Source organism: Mixophyes fleayi, chromosome 4, assembly GCF_038048845.1.
Source record: "Mixophyes fleayi isolate aMixFle1 chromosome 4, aMixFle1.hap1, whole genome shotgun sequence".
NCBI lineage: Eukaryota > Metazoa > Chordata > Amphibia > Anura > Limnodynastidae > Mixophyes > Mixophyes fleayi.
This window is the reverse complement of record NC_134405.1, coordinates 73045104-73071255: the sequence shown is the minus strand read 5'-3', so window position 1 is coordinate 73071255 and position 26152 is coordinate 73045104. Positions and strand designations below refer to the sequence as shown.

Below are 26152 nucleotides of genomic sequence, written 5' to 3'. Positions count from 1 at the left end.
TGTAAGGTCACCAGCTACCTCCTTTCATTACAATATTTCAATCTCCATCTAATGTGTCCACTGACCTGGGTCAGGCGCCAGACATTCACACCTGAACGTTGTGACGTAGTCAGGCTTGAAGTCAGTATTGATGGGGTAATATTTGAAGGCTCCAATCATCTTTTTAATGGCATCATAAATGAAGATGAAGCTGATGAGCGTGGAGAACCCCTCCTCTGTGAAACGCGTGATGTATTTAATAATAAAGCTGGCGTCTGTGGCGACCAGAATAAGGCACTGTAGAGCTGAGTGAAGACCAATCCACAGGCGGAATTCCATGTAGTCTATATCATTACCTCTGCAAGCAGATGTTTCTACCAGTTAAAACCTGAGATTTGTAATACGTAAAGAGAGAGAACAAACAGGCCAAAGCTGAACACACTACTATAAACTTTCCATGTGCAGCAATCAGCTGTTGTATATGAATATTTTTGAGTGATATTGCAGGGGATCATACATACTGTACATATTCCAGGTCATTGTGCAAAAGAATATACACAGTACAGGGAAAGTTTGTGCCAGTGTGTTCATGTGAACAAAACATTACTTACCGATGCCAGAAAAGATAGATGAAAATGTTAGATTCACAAGTGCATACAATGTTTGTAATACTGGTCTGAGGAATTAAAAAATGATGTCCTAAAATTTTGTGCTCTTTCTTAGTCTGTGGGGTATATTCAATAAACTGCGGGTTTGAAAAAATGTGGAGATGTTGCCTATAGCAACCAATCAGATTCTAGCTGTTATTTTGTAGAATGTACTAAATAAATGATAACTAAAATCTGATTGGTTGCTATAGGCAATATCTCCACTTTTTCAAACCCGCAGTTTAGCAAATATATCCCCATCTGTCCATTGCCACTCCAGTTTGTGCCTGGTAAAGAGTGGAGAGATGGATATTGATGGAGACATCATTGAGTTACACTGGTACAGGAAATATATCAGACTTACAGAAGCAGATGACAGAACAGAGATAGGTTATAGAATGTACAGCATGTTTAATCCTAACCCCTTCCATGTTTGGGGTTTGCAGCTGCACCTCCCCATAGAAATCGATGTTCTCTATGTGAGTATCTGTCTCTCCTCTGCTTACCTGCCAAAATCCGGAACAAACATGGCTAGTTGGGGGAGGAACATATGTATAATCCCCACCACACACACAAAGGTGAACATCCCCTTGAAGATTTTCATGAAATCAAGGTAGGATTGATCAGAGCCCTCACCGGAGTTCTCCCAATAGGCCGCTGTCATGGGGCCATGTAAGCTTGTTGTTCCATTTTTATTTATTTATATTTATCTAGAAAGGGCAATGTTGAGGCTCTGTGGCCCTCGGGCTTTGGTCCAGCATAGGTGGGATTCCTGATTATTTGCACCGCTGCTGAGACCAGTCAACTTATTATATACTGTATGCCATTTATCACCCTCCTCTCTGTGTGTGCATTCCTCCCCACTCTCTATGCCACTGACAGCAAGTAAAATGTGTGGGGTGCACTTCCTGACAGGCTGGCGCAGTCTCACGTGTGCATGCAGCAAAAGAGCAGACAGAAGATTCTACAGCATACATCTCCAGATTAACTTAATGTTGGGGTGGCTATTCATTTAATGCTGGGTAAGAGCTATTAATATATTAGTGGATGATGGTTAGGTCTATTCATTTAATGGGTGGGTAATGGAGGTGTTTGGTGAAGTCTATTAATTTCGGTGGGGTACTGGTGGGCTCATGGTAGAGTCTATTAATTTAAGGTGGGTTGATAGGACTACTAATGTAATTCTGGGATGGTTTGAGGGCTATTAATCGCTGGGATCAGCTGGGGGAGAGGAGGGCTATCCATTAATGTGAATGCTATTAATTGGATGTCGGGTCTGTTTGGGGGTAAATATGCCTCTTTATTAAATGTGAATGATATTAATTTAATGTTAGGACTGGTTGGGGGGTGGAAAATGCATTTTTATTAAAATAGAATGTTATTAATTTGATGTCTGGCTTGATTGGGGGGAAATAGGCCTATTTAATAAATGTTCATTCTATGAATGTCAAGACTGGTTGGGGAAATAAGTCTATTTATTAAATTTGAATAGTATTACTTTAATGTCAAGTCTAGCTGGTGGGAAAAAGCCTACTAATTAAATGTTAATGCTACTAATTTAATGTCAGAGCTGTTTGGGGAGGAGGGAGGCTTAATTATTAAACATGGTTGACATTGTTTTAATGTTGATGGTGAGTGGGTGAGGGAGGCCTAGAGTGTTTACTTGTTGCTCAGCTCTCCAGGAGGGGAAAAGTACATATCCATTTTTCCAACCAGAACCCCAACAAATCAGGATCTAGACAAACAGCAACTGAACTTAAGACACCCAAAGCACCAGATAGTGAAAGATGGCCTGATTCTGATGGGACTAGTTCTCTGTACAGCACTGCTGCACCCGCACCATCAGAGTGGTGGAGAGACTTTGCCCCACCTCCTTTCAATTGAAAGCAAGCTACTGAGAATGTGGCCCCACCTACAACATGAGACCACTTTCAGAAAATTTCCCAAGGCAACTTTAAGTTCACAATCTGGCCATGCATAAAAGTGTTCTTCTATTATAATTGGTAGCTAAGAAAATGCAGCCAGAATAAATGTGTATAAAAATAAAAAGGATAATTTAGCTAGTGTCTGTCATTACTTTTTTATATCTAACAGGTACTATGGTACCAGGGGCAAACGCAGGATTTGTAGAGGGGGGTATCCACACCACGCCGCCAGTGGGTGTGACCAGCAGGCATGGGGGAGTGGCTATAATTTTAGACAGTGCTTTGGCTGCTCTCCAACTCTTCCTATCCCCATAATATACATGGGCAATGCTGTGTGCACTACTGTTAGGTGCTCTCCCTTTTCAATCAGAGCTGTGTGAAGCGGCAGCAGGGTCCAGCCACCTCAATTATACAGTGCCTCAGGCTTGATGGGGGGTTTCCAGGCACTAGGAATCCCCCCATCAAGCCTGTACCCCCTCGGTTTGCCTATGGGTACACACTTCACACTCAACTTGTTCCATCTTTATGACTATTGCAATGCAAAAGGGTTTAACATCTGTTGCGAAGGAGCAACGTTTTGCTCTAGTTGATATGTGGATAGGGGCACAATGGAATACTATATAGCATAAATACACCCTTACACTTCCAAGTCATTGCCTCTCTGGCTTTATTATGTTTTAATCTCTTCGGACTCACTATAGCAGTGCCATGCTGTGAAGTGGCTGACAGATGGCAATGTCAGGCCTAGTAAGGTGTGACTTACTTGCTAAAATCAAACAGGAGCTTTTCAAAGATGAGTATAGGTCCAGTGCTGCTCAGGATGATTAGGGGTTGTCCAGCAAACAGACAAAACACGGAGCCTGTCATTGCTGTACCAAGGAAGCTTTCCATCACTCCCTGAAATGGGAAAGTATATGAGTCATCAATGCAGCAGCAAAAAGAGGTGTAGTGAGAATGTAATAGCGACAATTGTCTGAGTTAAAACACTCTGAGCGGATGTAAACATTCTAATGGGTGGGCCCTGTTTTGAAGAATGACAATGAAAATAGTCCCTAGGACCCTAATCAAAGTACAGTCAGATTAGCATACAGTTTAAAAAATAATAGTAAATATTGTAGATGATACTCTACCGTTAAGCAAGCTTAAGTGTTCAGGTACAGGAACATGTATAAAATGTTTTTTTCTTCAATTTATTAGGCATATCACAGTTTGTGTCTATTCCTTGCTCCATCTCTAATAATGTTGTCAACTGTGGGGTCCCCTCAAGGCTCTGTTCTGGGTACATTATTGCTTTATATCATAAGTGACATACTTGCAGTAAGCTGGTAATATTATCCTGCGTGTCCTTAGATCCGGCCTCTCTGACCTTAATAATGTACTGCACCTCAAACATTCTACAACACAATATGTAGTTTTGTTATGCAATGTACCTACAAGAACCATAATTGCAACATGGTATTAGACCTAGGTTAGATATATCTGGAGTCTACATGTGTTCATTTTGCCTGTCAATCCTTTGCACACTTTCTAGTGTCAAATTGACACCATTGGACAAGATATTTCCTAATGCCAAATTCCACTTACTCCACTCACTCTACCCACCTTTACCTACACCCCCCAATCCACCCTTAATTCATTCTCTCCAGTAACTGAAGACGAAGTTTGTGCACTCAGCTTATCATCTCACCCTACAGCCTGTCCACTCTACCCTATTCCCTCACAACTACTCTGCTCCCTCTGCTCCACTGCATGCCCACCTCTAACTCACCTCTTCAACCTATCTCTCTCCACTGGCACATTTCCATCCTCCTTTAAACATGCGCTCATCTCACCTATTCTAAAGAAACCATCTCTCAATCCAGCCTCTCTCTCCAACTACCGCTCTATTTCTCTCCTCCCCTTTGCCTCCAAACTACTTGAGCGAGTAGTGTACAAACACCTGTCTCACTTTCTCTCCTCTCATTCCATTCACTCTCTGCAATCAGGCTTTCGTCACCAACATTCCACTGAAACTGCTCTCACAAAAGTGACTAATGATCTACTTACTGCAAAATCTAATAGTAATTTCTCTATACTCATTCTCCTAGACCTCTCTGCTGCTTTTGATACTGTTGATCACCCTCTTCGCCTACACACCCTTCACTCCATTGGCCATCGTGATACAGTCCTTTCCTGGTTTACTTCCTATCCATCAAACCGCTCCTGTAGTGTTTCTACCTCTGGCACATCCTCCCCTACACTTCCACTATCTGTTGGGGTCGCACAAGGATCTGTTCTTGGCCCTTTTTTTTATCATTGTACACCTCTTCTCTTGGGGCACTAATTCGCTCATTCGGCCTCCAATACCACCTCTATGCTGATGACACTCAAATCTATATCTCTTCCCCTGACCTCTCTCCTTCTATACTATCTCGTATAACCAACTATCTTTCTGCTATCTCCACATGGATGTTCCAACGCGACCTAATCTCAACATGTCCAAAACAGAACTTATTGTCTTCCCTCCTGCCAGAATCACCACCTGCCCTCAAATCTCCCTCACTGTCAATAACACCACTATTTCCTCAGTCTCCCAAGCCTGCTGTCTTGGTGTCACACTTGACTCCACCCTCTGATTTATTCCTCACATCCAGACTCTCTCCCAGTCCTGCTGACTTCACCTTAAAAACATTGCCAGAATACGCCATTTTCTTACTCAACATGCTGCCAAAACTCTTATTCATTCTCTCGTCATCTCCATTCTTGACTATTGCAACCTCCTGCTATCTGGCATTCCTGACACCCATATATCTTGCTGCTGCAAGACTGATCTTCCTCTCTCACCGTTCCACATCTGCTGCATCCCTTTGCAAATCTCTACTCTGGCTCCCTGTGTCCTCCAGAATCAAATTCAAATTACTTACCCTTATCTACAAAGCCTTGAACAACAACACCCCTTCATACATCTCAAATCTCATATCAAAATATTCTCCCTCCTGGCCTCTTAGATCTACTTCTGACCTGGTCCTTGTCTCGTCTCTGATAACCACCTCTAACTCCCACCTACAAGACTTCTCCAGTGCTGCTCTCCTCTTATGGAATTCCCTACCACAGCCAATCAGACTTTCCCACAGTCTTCAAATCTTTAGATGCTCTTTGAAAACCCATCTCTTTTTAGAGGTGACCTTATCCTCGATAACACTATTTACACTAATGCACCCTCACAACTATCCCAATCTCCACTCTGAGCCACACTTGCTCCTCATATTTCATCTTTGCCCTCTTCCCTTTAGAATGTAAGCTCTCTAATGAGCAGGGTCCTCCATACCCTTTGTATTCATGTCTCCATTCATTTTTTCTGCCTTGTCTGTTCTTGTGTTATGTATGTCCTGTTTTATGTACGTCCTTGTCTTCCCTACTACGATAATAATAATAATAGTCACATTGCTCAATTATCTGTCCAGGGATAGTTGGCTGCAGACAAAACGAACCCTAGTATGTGTTTTTGTAAGACAATTTAAACTTTAAGCTCCAATGAGGCAGGGAGTGGTGTGAATGATTACCCTGTCAAGTGCTGCATAATATGGTGGCACTATACAAATAAACAATAATAATAATAATAATAATAATAATAATATTTATCATCACTGCAACACACAGCACTTATCACCTTAGGTCCACTTCCAGAAACTTGCTAATGATCACTATATTCAGCAACCCAGAAGCTTGCTAATGGTTACTAACTTCCACAATGCATTCGTTTTACATTTGCCTACCAAGCATCAGAGTTTGTTAAACCTACCTCCAATCTAAGATATTTTAAAATATCAATAATTTCATATTATTAGCATGTGTGTAATTTTAATGTGTAATTGACAACAGTAACAGTGCAGATGAGGTACCATAAGACATACAAGTAAAGGTAACTCTCAATGCATTTTTCCTGGCAAAACATTGTACAAATAACATGTTGGAATGTATTTAAGTGTAATTCATTACAGCAACCACAAGATAGCACCAAAACCTTTGTAAACCTTTAAAACACTAGCAAAATGACTATAAGACCCTGCATCTGTTACTGAAAGAAAATTACCATTGAACAGTCTGACCATTACTTACATTTGCTGCTCTTAGCAATGGTATACCTTTTGGTCTTAGTAAACATTAATTTATTAGTCTGCAAATTCAAGAATGCCTGCATAATTTACAAATGTGCTAAAGGAACATTTATTTTAACAGGACTACATGAAAATCATTATAGATATTAACAGTACTATATTTTGGTCCACACAAAATATATAACAACTATGCTCTCCATAAAACTATGTTTAAGCATAAATATAATTATGCTCAGTGTTGAGGAAAATGTCCTGCTAAATCAGTGTTTCCCAAACCCAGTCCTTAGGGACCCCTAACAGTGCAGGTTTTCCAAATCTCCTTGCTGGAGCACAGGTGTATTCATTACTGACTGACACATTGTAACAGATCCACAGGTGGTATAATTATTTCCCTTGTCACCTGGAAAACCTGCACTGTTAGGGGTCCTGAGGACTGACTTGGGAAACACTGGTTTAAATTCAGAAATCTTTTAAAGGGTTTGCTCACCTCTGTTTAGGTACTCACCCATGTAGCCCTTTGGGAGGGGAGAGCCCCCTATTATGACCAGATTACTGCTGGTAGTAAAATGGCCAGGACCCCCTGTTCTCCCTCTCCTCCCTCCATGTGTTACAAAGCACATTTCCCCCTATCTTTAAAATTAAAATTCAAGTTCTTATATAGAAGTAGTAAATTCGAGGAACACCTGTACATTTTTTTGCAAGCATTCAAATAACAATGATCATGTTTATTATCTGAATTGTCATCGCTCTACGTTATTGTGCACCAGAAATACATAAGTGTAAGAAATAAAATTGGGCAGTACATCTAATTACTAATTCAGAAAGTAAATAATTAATTTGATCTCTGTTTGGACAGATCCGTGGCCAAACCCATAAGCAGCTATGTTTACTATGTGTACTCCTACTAGCTGCTTAACCACGTAGTACAGCTGGGATCCACGATCGCTGATAGCTCTCTCCTCTCCCTGCTGTCACAGCTGCAGGACCTGTGGCTGCCTAGTAAAGGTGGAAGCAGGAGGAGATCCCAGTAAAAAGATGCATGGGGTGTTTCCTAAATAGAAGGAATTACCAGAAGATGGTAACTTTATTACTTTATTATTCTCAAGAAACCACTTCATGAGTAAAAAGAGAAGGTTCAATTTAAACGCTTTCCGATTGGAGAACTGACCGCCTCTGCTGAATGACGTCATTGCGACGTCTGTCAAGCTAAATTTAAAGCGTCAATGTTCGTCAATGTTCGGTTAAGTGTTTAACCACTTAACCCTAGAGGACCCCACATTGCCGATTTAAATTTTGCTTGACACACATCGCGATGACATCGACCAGCAGAGGCAGTCAGTTCTCCAATCGGAAAGCCTTCCTGTCATTATGCTGCTGTCATCGGGGATCTCCAGCGTCGTCTTCAAGGTAAGTCTAATTATTATAAGTTGATTTTCTATTCTTTCGGTTTGTTTTTGGAGGCATAACAGGTGTCGGAATTACCAGCATAGTTTTATTGTACCCCACCCAATTTAAATACATACAAAAAGACATAAAAGGTCTGTTACTATTCCAATGTGTAACAAGATGCAAACAATATTCCAAAACTCCAAACTGCAGTAAGATGGAAAATATGGCAGCATCAAGATGTAACACAGTAAATTAAAATAATAGCAGGAATGGAAATTCACTATTATACTGCTATTTGACAGAATGAAGTGCAATCAGTGATTGGTTATATACAGTATTGTCTAATCATGATGTAACCAATGACTGGTTTGTATCTGGCCTCCGAGCACTAACACCATAACAGGTAATATAATAATATAAAGACATTACATCAGTCAGGAAGACGTAGAGTTACAGGGATACATTTTTGGCTAACTATAAAGATATAAATTATAAGCTGTCAGGACTACTTAGGTCACTTTGAAATTGTAAATGGTTGTATAATATCATGCCTAACAATCCATTCTGCTAGGCAATAAATAATATATGAATATTGTGAATATGATGTTCAATAAAATGCCAAACAGTTGTTACTATTTGCTAATGCAGTCAAACAGCTGTACATTAAATTACATTTTGAGTTATGAAATTGCAGCATATTGTAAACTAAACTTTGAAACAGTTAATTTTACGACACACTTTAAAGACAAAATCCAACAACACCCAATGAGTTTGACTCACTGACTAAACAGCAAACAATGCTTTCTTCCTTACCTGATAGTTATCTGTGGCGTCGCCCAACAGTCCCCCAAATGTGATGGCGTTTGTTATGCAGCCGAGGTAGATGAAAAGAATGGCAGAAATTGACTGGATGTGGAAGGCTTCATAGAAATCGCTCAGAAACCATGGCAGCTTCCTCTTAATATCCAGATAAAGTCCTCCGCAGAATCTAGGGAGGGGAATCATTGGCCTTAGTGAGCTTCCTTTTGTGGATAAAGATGAATGTGAACACTTTACATACATATATCATCAATATTTATTTATTTATATAGTGCCACTAATTCCGCAGCGCTGTACAGAGAACTCACACTAGTCCCTGCTCCATTGGAGCTTACATCTTAAGGTTAATTTGAGAGCAGCCAATTAACCTACTAGTATGTTTTTGGGGTGTGTGGGAGGAAACTGGAGCGCCTGGAGGAAACCTGCGCAAACACAGGGAGAACATACAAACTACAACAAACTACACACAGATAAGGCCATGGTCGGAAATCTAACTCATGACCCCAGTGCTGTGAGGCAGAAGTGCTAACCACTGAGCCACCGTGCAGATTCACATTAACATCAAGTGAATCTATCCTTTGTGTACCTGCCAGTCCATGAGAGCTCTTCTCCAACCTCATGGGCACAAGGCATCTCTCCATCTTCACTCGCACCACCGCCGCTTCCACCTCCTCCTCCTCCGGCTGATCCATTCATTTGTCCAGCCTCATTCACAGAGAAAACAGACTTCCTGCAGTAGACAATGGAGGGTTGAGAGACACCAAGGAAAACACATATAAATCTATACAGCAAAAAATCTTTCTGAACCATGAAATAAAACACAGTTGTTGAAAACTGTCCGGTGCTGTCCTCCAATTTTATCCTGTAACTTTCATGATGTCACATTCATGTACGGCAGTGATGGCTAACCTGTGACACTCCAGGTGTTGTGAAACTACAAGCCCCAGCATGCCAGTAGATAACTAGCTGATAGCTGGCAAAGCATGCTGGGACTTGTAGTTTCACAACACCTGGAGTGTCACAGGTTAGCCATCACTGATATAGGGTAATGTTTCATGAAACACCCACCTCTGATCTGCCGATGGGATCTTCTTGGGAGGCTCTATCCTAATGGTAGGATCCCACTCTCCAGGTGGAAGGACAATTACTTCATCCAAAAACTCGTCTATTCCTGCAATCAGATCCTCCCGATCTTTTGCTTTGTAGGCAACATCACTAAATAGCTAAAATAGAATTATACAGATGTTTATTACTCTACAGGACATCATTATAGAGTAAAGGGTCATTCAACTTATTGTGGAGAAATTCTCTTCAGCACATTGTCCATTAGTGCTGGTAACATTGTATTAAAGTTATATGTCACTGTTCAGCCATAATGCCCTGAGCCTAAAAAAACGCTCCCATTTCAAAAATACATTATGCTGTTTTTTGTGTTAATAAATGTCATAACTCACAATACATGGCACTAACTTAGAATAACGACCTACTTTTATTCAGTGACTTAACCCAGGAAATCAATATTGTTTTTTGCAGTGTGCAACAGTTTCCACTTACATCATCCACCATCAAGGTTGCGATCGCTCTACCAATTTCAATGTAGGATTTGACTTTCCCCATTGGACCCAGTAAAATAAATAGAAACCTAACAGTGAGAAATAATATGAATATGAGTATATACATATGCATGCCTGTAGGTGTTCACTATTATAGAATAAATAATATGCATAATGACATTATTATACTGAGGCACAATATGTGCAACAAATATACTGTATTGAATAAGTAAAAGTGACCCTTTGAAAGTGTTTATAGTCTTAAAGGGCAGAATCGATTCTAAAAAAAAAATAAAGTAGTGTTCCAGACACCACGTGGTGATTTTTTTAGTGAAATATTAACTCACTTTTGCTTGCGCCCCATAAAGGCGCGAGCAAACATAAATGTTACTTTTTACCGTACAAACGGCTAATTGAATCTCTCTCATAATGCCAGAAAGTCTTTGTAGAAGAATAAAGATATACTTATGTCATAGTACAGAATTTATACAGCAGAAATAAAATATTCTGCCGTTCAGAGATATTTCATTTTTCATACCCCTGTCCTTTGTGAAATGGGGACCGCCAGGATTGTAAGCAAATGTTGGCATTAATTGAATACATTTAAATTAATCATTTCATTAGAGACTAACTTGGTAAGTGATGGGTATTGGGTGGTAACTGGTACTTCCAGCAAGCGGTGGCATGTGGGGAGGTCTGAATAGTATGTGGAGGTAACTGGGGGGGTGAGAATGACATGTGGGGAAATCTGAAGGGAGTTTTAGAAAATGTGGAATCTGAGGCTATGTGAGACAGTTTGTTTAATTCGGGGTCTGAGGACATCTAGGGACATTTTATAGCAAGTGGGGGACCTGTGTGGCCTGTAAAAGTTCTCAGCAGCATATCGTAGTATTTTAGAATGAGTGTAGTGGGAGTGGGGATACGGAGGCCATTTGGATCTTTCTTTTTATTACTGAGCTCCCTCCCCGCACCTCTAGAATATACGTTCTTATGGGCAAGGTTCTCTTTACCTTATGTCTCACTTCTGTCTACCTTGTATGTTCTTTGTCATGTCTGATGCTGATTTTTTTCTGTATGTGATGTGATTTGTTCTGCTAATTGCAACCATGCAATTATTATTCTGTTCAATTGTACCCACATACCTGTTGTTATGACTCAAAGGCCAGAGCTTGTCCAATTTAACTATCCAACCTGTGCTCAGAGGTTAGCCCAAGTGGCAAGGTTGCTCCATATGTGGCCAGCTTAATGTTATTGGCAGCAGAATTCTCTATGCAACACAAAGTTCATACAATGGATCAATGCTCTGATAGAACACAGACACCAAAAGTGGGCCGGTCACATACAGCATCTACAAAGCACCATCTTGTTAGGCTGCCTGTCTATGGGGCCTCAGATCTGGCACCAGCCTAGGCTGCCTTACATGAAATTTATGTGAAGTACTTTATCAACAACTAAAGTTTTTGTTGCTGCACATCCCTATTCAAATGCCCTTAGTAATTTAATGCAGTTATATAAATTTATCTCCATGCTTTGGGTTAGATTTATCAAACCTTCTAAAAAGGAAAGGTGGAGGAGTGACCCATAGCAACCAATCAGATTCTAGCTATAATTTTCTAGTATATACTAGATAAATGATAGCTAGCATTTGATTGGTTGATATGGGCAACACCTCCCCGATTAATATTTAGAAGGTTTGATAAATGTCTTATAATTAAACAACTCAAAGTGCAATGCTTCCACTTGATAAACAAAGCTCCTTATACAACACTGAACTTAGAACATTTTCTTCTGCTACTCATATTATAATATAATGCACCATATAGTAGTGTTATGTATTGTATTGGGGTGTAGGTCATGCACATGCTAAGCTTTACTTGTTTGTTTTGTGGGATATAGAAGACTCCATATAAATAATAATGGACTATACCTGGTGGGCACTGGAACCTCCGTCATACCTCCAAGCATTATTGACTGGACCAGTCGTACAAATGCCACAAATGGTTTGTCTAAGAAATCCACTTCCCCCACCAAAACATTAGAAGCCTCTGCGTCCCTGGGAATCTTCTTTATAAACTTATTTCTAAGCTGGGAACACAAAGAAGGAGAAATTAATTTTTCTGGAGATCCGATTAATGATAAATGAAAAACTATTTTGTATTAATAAGATTTGTCATCAAAGAGCATTACATCACCTACACCTAGTGGAGGCAGCCAATGTGTTAAATTATTAGCTGGCCAATTCCCTAGGCACCAGTGAAGCAATTCTGGTTCTTAGTGAATTAAAAGGCTGCAGTTTCAGGAATATACTTCTGACATGTCGCTCTTGGCAGTGTTCCTTACAGGTCCATCCGTTTCCTGGTCTCGGCTTCTGCAAAAGTGCCTTATATCCCATCTACTTTCATAGGATGTGAAGCCGATTAAGAGGACAGCTAAGCGCACACTACAATGTCTTTGCAACAGATATTCCTGCAACTTGGTACTGTCATCATTGAGCTTTCCTGACTGCCCATTACTTACCTGACTTGTTCCCTGCTGATTGATCCCCGTCCTGATGACCTGTTATGGACTTGGCCTGTTAGTGACCATCTCTTGTGACCCCGGCCTTATATACTGATGTCTAAGCTGTGCTGTCAATCTTGATCCCTGGCCTGTCCCTGACTATGATTGTGCCTCGTTTCTTATCAAGGTCATGCTGGTGTCATCTGTTGTCTATAGGGGTTTCCTCAACCAATGTTTGATATATATCTTTCTGGTGAAGCTGTAATCTGTGCCTTGCCCTTGCAGAAAGCACCAATCCTATTTTACACAAAGCTGCCTTTATTTCATAATTTCAGAAACTCTTCAATTAGCCCGGTCTTCTGCTTGTTTGCTGTGTCTTCATCATAGGCCAAAAAGCTCATACAAGTGGTCCACATTCATCTTTCTGAAGAGGAACGCACCCGGAGATGCTCCTTGGGACTGTGCATGTGCTTTGGTGTCCACTAAAACAAAGAAATGGTAAATCCTAGGTGGTCCCAGCGAGGTCATCCTGGGCAACAGTCACAACTTTCTAACCAGTAAAATATCTTATCCTATCCAGAAACCAAACTCCAATGTGTCTTAATGGTCTAATGCTCTTGTGGATTCAGGGGCTGCTGGCAAGTTCATTGAACAAAAATACCAGATTCCTGTTGTTCTTCTACAAAAAAACACTCAAAATTATAGCTATTGGTGTGGCCCAGTGGAATGTGATTTCAGAGTACTCTATATCAAAACTGTCAATTAACATTTGGATTCCTGGATACTGGGGGCACGGGCATTCCAGGGGGTCCAGGCTCCCACTTTACACCACCAACTTTTTTTTTCTTCTTTAATTTTTTCCATGAACTTGTCTTGAGGGGGTAGAGTCAACTGGGAGAGGTGGCGGAGCTAACGAGAACTGCCCTGTCACTAATGTAGGCAGGCATCCATGCAACAAATCAGACTGCTGCCAAGCTGCCTGACATTAAAGTGCGCGGCCATGGAGCTATCAGCCTGGAGAGAACAGATGGCAGCAGGTAAATACAAGGGGCCAGGGGGTGGGGCTGTTATATGCCTAGCATTGTATATGTGCGTGGAATGGTGTGTTTATGGTCCTGTGTGTGTGTATGTATATATATGGCAGTGTGTTTGTGTGTGTGTATATATATATATGGCACTGTGCGTGTGTATATATATATATATATATATATATATCTATCATCATCATCACCATTTATTTATATATATATATATATATATATATATATATATATATATATATATATATATATATGGCAGAGTGTGTGTGTGTGTGTATATACATATATATATATATATATATATGTATAATATATATATAGCAGTGTGCGTGCGTGCATGCATGCATGCGTGTATATATATATATATATATATATATATGACTCAATGGTGGCATCTGTATTGTGTGGCAAACACAAGGGTGCTCTCCTTATTCTCTATATTTTCTGTGGTCACTTATTGCTCTGCTTTACATATTTCATGTACCTATACATTTTCTAAACAGGTCCCAACATTCCAGGATCCAGACAAGAATCCAGTTCCAGGTTGTGAAAGCTGCAATAACAGCTGGGTGAGAGCAACACTATTTTAATACATAATGTCATGTCTAAGGAGGTGGAGCCACAGTCCTCTTAGTGGCCCTGCTGACAACACCTCACAGTCATTGGTTGGAAGTTCAGTCATGTCCTTCATTGGTGTTTTTCATGCTTTTATACCTATCTTAATAAAATAAAACTGCTTTTCAATTTCTTTGTGGGTTCAAAGCTGCAGTCCATTTTTCTTAAAGAATATTTCAAATTTGCGGATGTTTTCTGTACACAAAAGACTGTGACCATACCACTACACTTTCACTTAGACTGTGCCTGGAATAATCATTCACAGAGGTTGTGTCTGTCTTCTTTCTACAACTAAAATTCGAGCCAAGTCAGATGTTAAGAAGAATCTGAACTGGGGATTCATCCACAAGTCTACTTCTCCTGTTGATGCTGGGTACTTCTTTGTTGAGCAATAAAGCCAGTCACTGAGACTATGCATCAATTGCAGAGACTTAAACAGAATTACCATTAAAATAAATACCTCTTATTTTCATCTCTGATCTATTTGATTGCATTTGTTTTCTAAACTAGACCAGGGACCCACAAAAACAATCATTAATCCCTCCTACGTTGTGGTTACTACATCTATCATCACAACAGGACCTTGATCCTAGGTCTTTTGCTTAAGTCTGTAATTCAAAGTCTTCTGGTCAGTGTGGCATAAACAAACCCCATTTAGGGATATATTTCACAGATTTCATCTCAACATGTCCTGAATGTGTCTTTTGACAAGCTCTTGTGGACCCTCTTCCTCATCTATTTTTTTTCCAGCAATACCATGGACCCAAATGGCTATGGACTTCATCACTGATCTTTCACAGTCACCTGAGTCATGGTAGATCATTTTCCTAAGCTATTTCATTTTGTCCATTTCAAGAGTTTGCAAAATTATTTGTAAAAATTGCTAAATTGTTTGGCAAAGAAATCTTCACGGTCTTCCACTTCACATTTCACTTCTCATATTTCCAAGATATCTGGAAAGAAACATGTGAAGCTCATCTGAAAGCCTCTACTAATCAAAGTCATATGCTGATGAGCTTCATCACTCAGCAACATCTGTAGGTCCAGGAGAAAAATCATGGTTCTCCACCAAGAACATAAACCTCATTTTTCTTCTCTCAAACTTGCTACTCATTTATTAGACCATACAATATTTTAGATAGTATCAATCCTATATAATTAAAATTTTAACTATCCTCTTGTTTGCACATCTCAAAAAGACTCACCCTTCAAGCCTTTGGTGATTTATTATTTTTTTCATTCCTAAATCCACTCCATATTAACTCTCAATAAGCTTAAAGTGAAATTTTGGATTACAAGATCTCTCGTGGAAAATAGTCCTGTAACATGGTACACTCAGTGGTATTCGCTATGTGTTCAGCCCTGCTCACAGCTTCTACAAAAGCATGGTCATGCAACTTCTCTATGCTCTTCTTCCATCAAGCTTGCAGTCGCAATTTGAAGTCAAGTCTGCTGAAGTCACTGGGCACTGGATTTAAAGGAAAGCTCATTGTACACTCTGCTGCCTAACCAACAGGTATTCCTGTTACCTGGTACTACCCATTGTTGGTTGTTTCTGACCATACTTCTATATGCAATCTGATTGCTGCCTTGAATACCTGTTGCTGATCATCTGTGTTTACTCATCAGTCTGACCTGAGATGCCCATCCTGACCTTGGCTTGTCTCTGACCACAATTATGCCTTGTCTCTTGTCTCTAGGTCAGCTACTGCCTAGTGTGGCATACTTGAGGGCCCACAACCTGCAGTTGTCATGACCCTGATCCTTCGTGGTTGACACCTAATTTGCCTCCGCAGCTCAGGTGAGCCAATGCCAACCTTATGCATCACAGAGGGTCCACACCCCATTCCACTATACGACCCAGAGTCAGGGACAATACTAATTGCATTTTGCATTTCCAGGGACACTTTGCTGCTATGCACATCAATAGGGTTCTACATGGATCTTCGTGTACTGAAATCATAATTTATTTATGGAACTATTTCTTTTAAATTAAAACTCCTCTTTAATAAATACACGAATAGCAAACTGTGCAAATGGTATTTACTATTCAGAACCAGAGGAATTGTACTATGTAGTTAGCCAATATTGAAAAATAAGGATAACACCAGGGAATACATTTTAAAACCTCTGACTCTCCATGGAAATTAGGGCAAGTATGTGAAGTCACTAGGCTGCATTCTCATGAATGTACCAGTGACACTTTGCCTCAATGAGGTCACTGGTTCCAGGAGAATTTATAGGCTCCACTCATGAATGTGGGTGGAGCCAGGATGTGGCATACTCCACTGTATTCATTGAGTTTTTATTGCAAACCCAAGGCTCAAAAGATCCACCTGGCCAGTGTTGTAGCCAATTAATCTAATATACCTAATATTGCAAACGCCACATATATGACATTAAAAATAAGTGTATGACATGAATAACTTATGTAGTGGCATATAAGCAGTTAATCACTGTCATTATAAAGGTCACTGCCTTCATAATGCTGATTTACATTGTTTCCTAGTGCAGCATTTACTTTATGAATGGCAGAGTCTGTCATGGAACTTTTCTTTAATTTCACCCTTACAGTGCACATAGCTACAAATTGCCATCTGCTGTTATAACATAACTAACCATTTACATATACTACAAGAACAAGTAGCAATATAATTATAAAGAAAGCACTTGGCCCAATATAGCAGCATGGCAGTAAAATGAGCATGGAGCCTGACAAAAGGCTCATTACCGAGCAGGATGATAAATGTGGTTGAGAGATGATCACTGTCAGCATCAGCAATGGTCTACAGAGTGTGCAGGGAGAGATACGGCCAATGGTCAGATACCATACAGGATGGTCACATAGGAGTGTCGCCAAATTGTACAATTATTCTGCAACTTGGTGCTTGTGTGTGTGGCCAGCTTTAGGTTTTCAGAGGTTTACAACTTAAATATCTTTATTTGTGAGTGTTTCACAACACATCCTCATTGTGAGTCAGCTTGTACTGTAGCTGTAGTTTTCTTTTTATTAATCGATAATAAGTACGTCCACTTTCTTGTTTACTCTTACATTTATCCAACATTAATGGCTAACATCTCACTACCTGGTCTGAGCTTGGGGTATCGGAAATGTCATTCATACTCCTGCTTTGTGCATGATCTAGGGTGTAAAAATAGAAAAAAGAAGCGTTAGGCTAAAATACAGTGATCTTGCTATAATACACTCCCCAACTTAACTCTCCCCTTCTGTCCTTTTCCCTTCACATCTCTTCTCCTTACCGCTGGAACTCCCACATCCTCAATGTACATCATATATCTTTTCTCATACACTTCAGGATCAAACAACACACTCTCATCATCATCAGTTATTTATATAGCGCCACTAATTTCGCAGCGCTGTACAGAGAACTCACTTACATCAGTCCCTGCCCCATTGGAGCTTACAGTCTAAATTCCCCAACATACACACACAGACACACACAGACAGACTAGGGTCAATTTTGATAGCAGCCAATTAACTTACTAGTATGTTTTTGGAGTGTGGAGGAAATCGGAGCACCTGGAGGAAACCCACGCAAACACAGGGACATACAAACTCCTCACAGATAAGGCCATGGTCGGAAATCGAACTCATGATCCCAGTGCTGTGAGGCAGAAGTGCTAACCACTAAGCCACTGTGCTGCTCTAATTATTCACTATTTTAAAATGACACACACTATTAATAACTATTAATTTCATTTACACATAATGGGCCTCATTACACAGTGCTCTCGATGAGCTCAGCAAAATGGCATTGTATGTGTACCAGTGTACATGGATGGTGAATACCAAGGCATTAAGGTACATGCCAGCCCACCGCCCCCGGGAGATGCCTCTGTCACCTAGAAGTGCTGGGTGTGTGTCGAGAGTTCCAAAATATCTAGAGGCTCACAAAAGTGTAAACACCACAGTAATGTTCTACCACATTAGTATCACCCATTTCATTGAACGCTTCACTTTCTCTCCACAAATACTCAATGGTTTAGCCTAATTTATTTGAAATGAATCACAAGACTAAAAGGGCTGTTTTTTGTTATATATACAATTTTGGAGTGCACCAAAAGGAAACACGTAGGCGTATGTATCCCATTTAAAAAAATAGGATGAGGCTTGAAGACTTGCCACACCCTACAATAAATTATTACAGATATCCAGACGTATTACAGACTTACCCAATCCGAAAAAGTCCTTTTGCAGAATGGATGATAATATTATAAGTTACTGAGGTGGTCTGTGACCATATGAAGGCACAAGGTTGTTAAGCCAATGTAACCTCTAATATCTGTAATAATTTATAGTAGGGTGTGTGTTATTCCTTATCATACACACATTTTCCAAATGAATACTGAAGTAATTACATCAGAACTCACTGTTTTTATTATTATTATTATTATTATTATTATTATTATTATTATTATTATTATTATCAGGATTTTATACATATATTAGCATCACTTGTGTATTATAAAGTCATTTTATTTATTACTGTATTACTGAGCTTTGTGCATTTACTCAAATTTTACGCTAGATTACCGCATTACCCCATATATTATGCTGCAAATATAGTACATAAAAAGGAGACTTACGCAATCTTCCATAGCTGGAATTCTGCCTCATTCTCAGGTCTTCTGTGGAGCGATGGAGGTGAGCCCCAACAGGAGCACTTGGGACAGGAATTCGATCTACATGTAATAAAAATGGCATTGTTATATAGTCTACAAAATCTACAATTGCCCCAACATTTTAGAAAAGTGAGGGGCAGAGTGGAGACCTCTGGAGTGGATATATCAGCACCATCTAGTTCCACTTCTGCTTTTGTGAGACACAGTAGTGAAAGCACATGTCTTAAGTGCAATGCTTTACAGGGAACTTCACTTAATTTACTCACTGGTATTGGAGGAGACAGATTTTCCGATGTCCACCAAAGACCTGTGGATGGGTTTCTTGGTTTGGTGCCGATGCTTCCTCAACAAGACATAGCTAATCTTCTCCCTGAGGTCAGGTTTGAGCATTCCGTCTTCCACTTGCTTCTCAATGATGTCATCTGCAACAGAAAATCTATTTTCAGGTTCACAGGATTAAATGTGAGGTCAATATGTACACAAATATCTCCTTTGTTTGTCCTGTTAGCTGAGTAAATAGAAGAGTTGGAGTAAGAAACATTTCTGCATAAATTAATAAATATCACCACTACTTAATATTAATAAATATTAAGCAGTGATGTCACAGTGCTGCATTCAGTCTGTTTTTAACCTTTTACCCTCAAAAACATGTGGCTACAGCAGGAATATACAACTCAAATGAGCCTGAGGCCTGCGGTAAGTTTGACCATAACCTGGTATGCCACAACACATCACATATAACAGCAATTGACTCTTTTATGGGTAAGTCTATAAAAAATCTTACCTACAATTTGAGGGAGAGAATAACCATCTAAATCAAGCAACACAGTTCCTGTCTGAAGACAAGTCCGCAACTCGAATAGGCTGTGCAGGGACAATGTTGACACATGTGGCTTACTCCACCTCTCTCCACCTTCTTCTACCTTCTCCTCAAATTTTAGCCACCTGTATAAAGTAACACAAAAACTAGTGATCACATTTGGCCTAAAGCAATAAGTTATTGTTGACTCATAACTTCTACTACTGGGGCTTTCCCTCTACAATACTACTGTTTTTATTTTTACTAGGATTCAATATAGTGATTGTGTTTGGAGATTTAGAGAAGAGAGTCTTTATAATCTTTTCCTGAGATTAAGAACTTAATAGCCACTGAAAAAAATAAGTCATGACTGTAGCATTTTTAGTGGGTTGGAAAGGGATAGCATTAGAATAACCTAGATTGAGTTAAAATGCTAATCTTGGGATGACTTAAAAGTTATTATTACGTCTCTCCTGCCTTTTGGTTTAAATAAAGCATATTGTAAAGCAATGTTTACATATCTGGTCAGCAGATGAACTCAGCAACCTACTTCAGTCTGTTGTCAAACCAGTGCTTAATCGCTACTGTGTTGTTGTTTTTTTAGAAAACAAAATGGAGTTCAGAAGCTTCTTTACAGGCCTGTCATATTAAATAAAAAATGCCAACTTCCCGTAACATGGGACTGCTTACGCTGCAGAAACGCTGGATGCTTTGTGCCCTAGTGAATTGGGTGCATTGTTATGATATTGGTTCAGACCATAAAATGGCTGCCTGCATCATGTGATGTGATGGATGTACGTTAATAAAAAAATCTCCTTATTTTAACATATGAGCTGAATGCAAATAACACTTGTGAACGTAACTAGTAAGGGGACAAAATTGTGGTTATCAATAGAACCAGCTCTGTATTTGTGAATTACCCTGATATTATTAATTTTCATTGCAACTGGCCAAAAGATTCAACAGCGCCAGGGTGCACCTGGCTGCAGAGTCCGCATAGAATGTAAGCTGATCACGTGACACGCATCCGCTGGCTGGTTCTGGTTGTGATAAGTATTGCTATGCCCCATAATAGGGATATGTACCTGTGATTTGTACAAATGTTACCAGAGATTACAGAGTCAGTTCCACATACTCAATAAATAACACAACACTTGCACAACAAAACCACTTCAGATTTTTTGCCAGGTTTGAGTACAACTAATTTCTTCTCACAAAAGCTAATCCTGCTAAGATTGTTTTCCCCTTCCTTGATTTACTAAAAGTTGCGTGACTTGTATTATGGATTACAGCAAAAACAAGGGGGAGCTTGAAGAAACTCTTAAGTGTTTCGTTCTCTCAGAAAAACTGATTTTTAAGCAGATGTACAATGTACAGTCAAACAGGCACCATAATCCTAATCTTCCTAAACCTTTCAGGCCTGTTATTTCTCTGGTTCCCTCAGCATCACAAGTGAGTCACTACAGAGAGAGAGCTAAACATTTGTGGTAGAAGCATAAAACCCTTTATATTTGTGTGTTAAGCACTGCTAATAATACACTTCCTGGGCCTGGTTCATCAAGGGACGTAAATGCCGATTTTGTGTGTGTAATATGCAGATTTGATCTGCACACGCCCAGGACCAGACAATACACAACTAAACACAGCAAAGTTCAATTCATCTACATATGCAAAGGAAACATACTACAGCTTATGATTTCAGGGGCAGAACCGGGTGGGGAAGGGGCATTTGACCCTAGTCTATGTACAGTAAGTGCGTGCCAAACACAAGCGCGCGCAGCCACGTCCGATATAAGCTCTGGGCATCTCAAAGGTACGTGATTTTCTTCCGTATCTCTTGCTCCAGGAACAGGGCTAGTCTAATTGCTTATCCTCATTTATAAAGCCCTCTTTAATGCCCCCCTCCAACATTTCCGACCTTGTGAAGATATACTCCAATAATGTCAATGATTAATAATTAATCAATGATTAATAATGTCCTCTCTTCATCACCTATCGCTACCTCCCAGTCCCACCTTCAGGACTTTGTCCTTGCTGCTCCCCACATTTGGAAGATCTTCTTGCTCAATCAGGCACACCCCCAACCTTGAATTTTTCACACATTTTGTCAAAACTGACCTTTTCACACTTTGCTGGCCCCATCCTATAACAATTCCCTCCTCACGCTCCACCTGTCCTTTTCACTCCATCTCTATCATCATCTCTATCATCTCCATTTACTACCCTAATCCTCTTCATGTTAACCCTCACCAGTTTGGCCTTCTCTAACTCCAGTTTCCTTTGTTCTGGTTGTGTCTTTTTTTGTAGTTTCTTTCTCTATTCTGTCTTGTATTGATTTTTACTGATTCTATTGTTTTTCTTGGGGTGCAGTGTGGGCAAAGTCCTGAACATGGGAGTGTGATGTGGTGATAGGTGATTCGGGTAATGTAGACATTGTCACCCACATGCAAAAATACATTAAGCATCCATTAATCCTTCACGGTATATCAATTATCTGCAATTTTAGTTTCTGTAAGAATGTGTCCCCTGCATTAAAATATCAGACAAATCGGGAGTCAGAGTCATCAAAACCTTATTTTTGTTGTACAAGGTAGTATTATAGATTATGCTGCTCTATGCATTGTGGATGAATACAACCTAAATTATTAACTTCTCCTTACTGGGACAATCGGTGGCTGAAAAACGGCAAGCAGCAAGGAGTATATAAAAAAAAAATTAGAAATAAAATTAACATAAAACCCTTTTCCACCAATTGTTTTGTCCTAGGCATGTGTCTAGGTTGCCTATATGGTAAATATTGCCTGGTTGATGAAACTTAACCAGACAAACTCAACTTAGCTCAAATTTCTTCTACAAATCATCAAATTCATGAGTAGAAAAAAAGTTTTTCTTAAATATCTTCTTATGATTTAAGTATTATTTTTCCTTACATGACTAAACACGTTGGAGTTCCTGTGTTTCATGTCGCTGGTTTAGTATTGCGGACTCAAGCACTCTGCTGAGCAGCACGGAGTGACTATATCCACTACTAATCCACTCTGAGGTAGACACTTGTACTCTACTTCCACCTTGCATAAAAGAATTTATTGCACTAGGAAGCCCCTGTGGCTCTCTCTTTGAGCGCTCTATATCCATATGCACATTGAAGAGAATTAAAAGTATTATGGGCATGGATAAAAATTAGGAGACGTGTATCAATTGCAGTATTAGACTTTCATCTCGCTGTCCTACTGAGAGATTGTGGAAGAAGATTAAGTTTAAAAGTTTTAAAAGGTTAACCCTATGTTATAGCCATGTAATAATTGGTTTTGGTAATTTACACAGATTAATGTCAAGTTTATAGAGCGTGCCTAATGGTTAATCCCCCTACCCCCTTTTATGGAAGAGAAGCTATTGCATTAGCCCCACATGAAGTAAACAGAACTAAATGCCTTTGACTAGACTTGTGTTACGTGACCACACAGCCTTGTGGGAGGATTTTAATAATACAGAGCATTCCTCTTGTAATTTGTATGTACAGCTCCATCGCTCAGCGCGCAAATCTGCTGCGGCTGGGGCATCGCTGTGAGCACAATAAGGTTTTACTCAGCGGATATGTGTCCTAGAGAGAAAATTCCTCATGGATTTTAGAATCTGACTTGTTAATCTGCTCACTTATTAAAGCGAGAATTTTCTCTGGGCTCATGTAATACTTTCATTAGAGTTTAAAGTAGGATTTGTGTTGTGGTACCTTAATAAAGAATGTGTGTTGTTGTGCTAATTTGTTTCAAGTTGACACGTATTACTTAATGCTGTGACTCCTCCTCTGATTATACCCTATAATTATATCAGTCCTAAGTGCTGCTACAATGCTGTTACTACCTTCTTTACTTACTTTAGTAAATATTGCTTTATATTTTATATACACTATACTACCATTTTATATCTGTTTACTTACTGCACAGAATCTAAAATGTGAATTTAGGTGCAATTAGAATGGAGCAATGGTGGAATCTCCTTGATGCATTGGGTCCTCCACCTATTATTATAATTATTACAATTTATTTATATAGCGCCACTAATTCCTCAGCGTTGTACGGAGAACTAATTCACATCAGTCCCTGCCCCATTGGGGCTTACAGTCTAAATTCCTTACCACACACACATACAGACAGAACAGAGACACACAGACAGACACACAGACTAGGGTCAATTTGTTAGTGGTCAATTAACCTACCAGTATGTTTTTGGAGTGTGGGAAAAAAACAGAGCATCCGGAGGAAACTCACGCAAACACGGGGAGAACATACAAACTCCTCTCATGGTTGGGAATTGAACTCATGACCCCAGTGATGTGAGGCAGAAGTGTTAACTACTTAGCCACCTATGACTTTCAGTCCTCCCCCTGTGGCTTTGGGTCCTGTATACTGGATGACAGTGAAATCTGTGGGTGTCTTCAGCATAGAAGACAATAGGTCCAGGGATATGAAACCACAACTAACATGTAACAAGGATGATGAAATGCATCACCTAGAAGCTGAGGATGTCTGAAGCTGGACATCCGTTTTAACCTCTGTTAATTTCTTTGAGATACCATATAAATAATTTCCAACTAGTACTTCTTAGGCTGGGTACACACTACAGGGTTTTCACTGCATTATCGGCCCAATCACACGATAAACGACCGTTCGCCCAGATATCGGATTAGTGTGAACGCTCCAACGGAAAATGACTAAAAATTACTAAAAATCTCATTCAACCATGGAACAATGTTGGGCAAATTCTGCAGTGTGTACGCACTCACAACTGGCAGTGTCTATAGATCTCTATGGAGTGTTCAGTGTCACAATATTTTCAGCTGATGGTTATGACAGATGAAGAGCACAGATATGAAGGTAAATCATATAAAATCTGTTTAGTGTGTACACAGGAATCCGCATGCTGATAGGGACCTTTTTTTTCAGTCATTGGTGAAAACAATATTACATCGAGAGAAATTTTCTGTAGTGTGTACCCAGCCTTAGAGCTCTCTTAAACTTTGGTATAAAGTTAATTTAATGTGTTTATTTAAAACCCATGTTAATGCTATGATTAGTGATGTCATCCCTTGTATATACCTTTGTGTAATAAGCAATGGCTCCTCTTTACTGTAGTTTATATCAATGTTTTATATCAGTATAAAGTACTTGGCTTGCAGATTTGCTTATATGACTATGAAGCACCCCCAGTAACTTCTAATACTAGTATAAACACAACAAATTAGGCGCTTGCAGTAAATACCGCTAGAGTATTCAGCAGCTTCCACTAAGCAACTTGCTGAGGTTGCTACAATGTATAAAAAAATATATAAAAAGGGGAAGCACTAAAAAAATGAGCAATTTAATAAAACACATCAATTAATATGGGATGACTTAAAAGTTATTAAATGTTTGATTACATATGAATTGATGTGTTTTATTAAATTGCTAATTTTATTAGCGCTTCCCTTTTTTATATATTTTTTTAATACTAGTATAATTCACATTATAGGATACATTAAACAATAAAATGAAGTCCATTGCAGTAACACGTGATACTATGGAATCACGTCATTCTAAAATGACTGAAGATACAGTTTCTGGGAAGACGAGGTTAATCTGTGTTCTAAAGCCGACCACACGCGTGTTCACATAGTTATGCAATTTTAGGCATTAATCTCAATATTGCACAGATGGAGTCATTGAGTGATCAAACCAAACAACCGTATTGCAAGGAGATTCAACTATTATAGTCGGACAATGCAGACACACTAATCTGATCATCGCCTGACCCGATAGTTTAACCTGTGTGGCGAGAATGATTTTTTGCATCCAATATTGGCAGTTTTATAAAAGAAAATAACCAAATTGACCTAACATATTGCTAGATGTAACCGCAGTCTCTATACATATAACTGTATCTGATAATATTGACAGTTTTCTTGTCCAGATAACCATGTCCTTTATTGTAAAGGCAACATCACAGCGTCCATTTGTAAATGTAAAGAGACATAAGTGCCACTGTGCTGAACAACATTTATGGAAAACTAGTGTAAAAATAAACTATTCATACTAATAAACATACATTTTAAGCTAATTGTTATTATGTGCATTACCACGACAGAGTGCCTTATATTTCCAGGTGGATTA

The 26152-nt window shown here is 39.4% G+C and overlaps 1 protein-coding gene across 4 annotated transcripts in view; it reads right to left on the bottom strand.

Moving 5' to 3' along the window:
* Positions 1 to 26152, bottom strand: part of SLC4A5 (solute carrier family 4 member 5) — an 85054-nt gene that overhangs the window by 21221 nt on the left and 37681 nt on the right. For all 4 annotated transcript variants that reach the window (XM_075207450.1, XM_075207449.1, XM_075207452.1 and 1 more), the window contains 11 exons: positions 19992 to 20152; positions 19474 to 19629; positions 19172 to 19267; positions 17650 to 17705; positions 12337 to 12494; positions 10411 to 10498; positions 9925 to 10079; positions 9443 to 9586; positions 8851 to 9025; positions 3315 to 3448; positions 66 to 337 (listed from right to left, as the gene is read on the bottom strand). In XM_075207450.1, the coding sequence (XP_075063551.1) occupies positions 66 to 337; positions 3315 to 3448; positions 8851 to 9025; positions 9443 to 9586; positions 9925 to 10079; positions 10411 to 10498; positions 12337 to 12494; positions 17650 to 17705; positions 19172 to 19267; positions 19474 to 19629; positions 19992 to 20152 (1595 nt within the window). The remainder of the gene's footprint in view (positions 1 to 65; positions 338 to 3314; positions 3449 to 8850; positions 9026 to 9442; positions 9587 to 9924; positions 10080 to 10410; positions 10499 to 12336; positions 12495 to 17649; positions 17706 to 19171; positions 19268 to 19473; positions 19630 to 19991; positions 20153 to 26152) is intronic.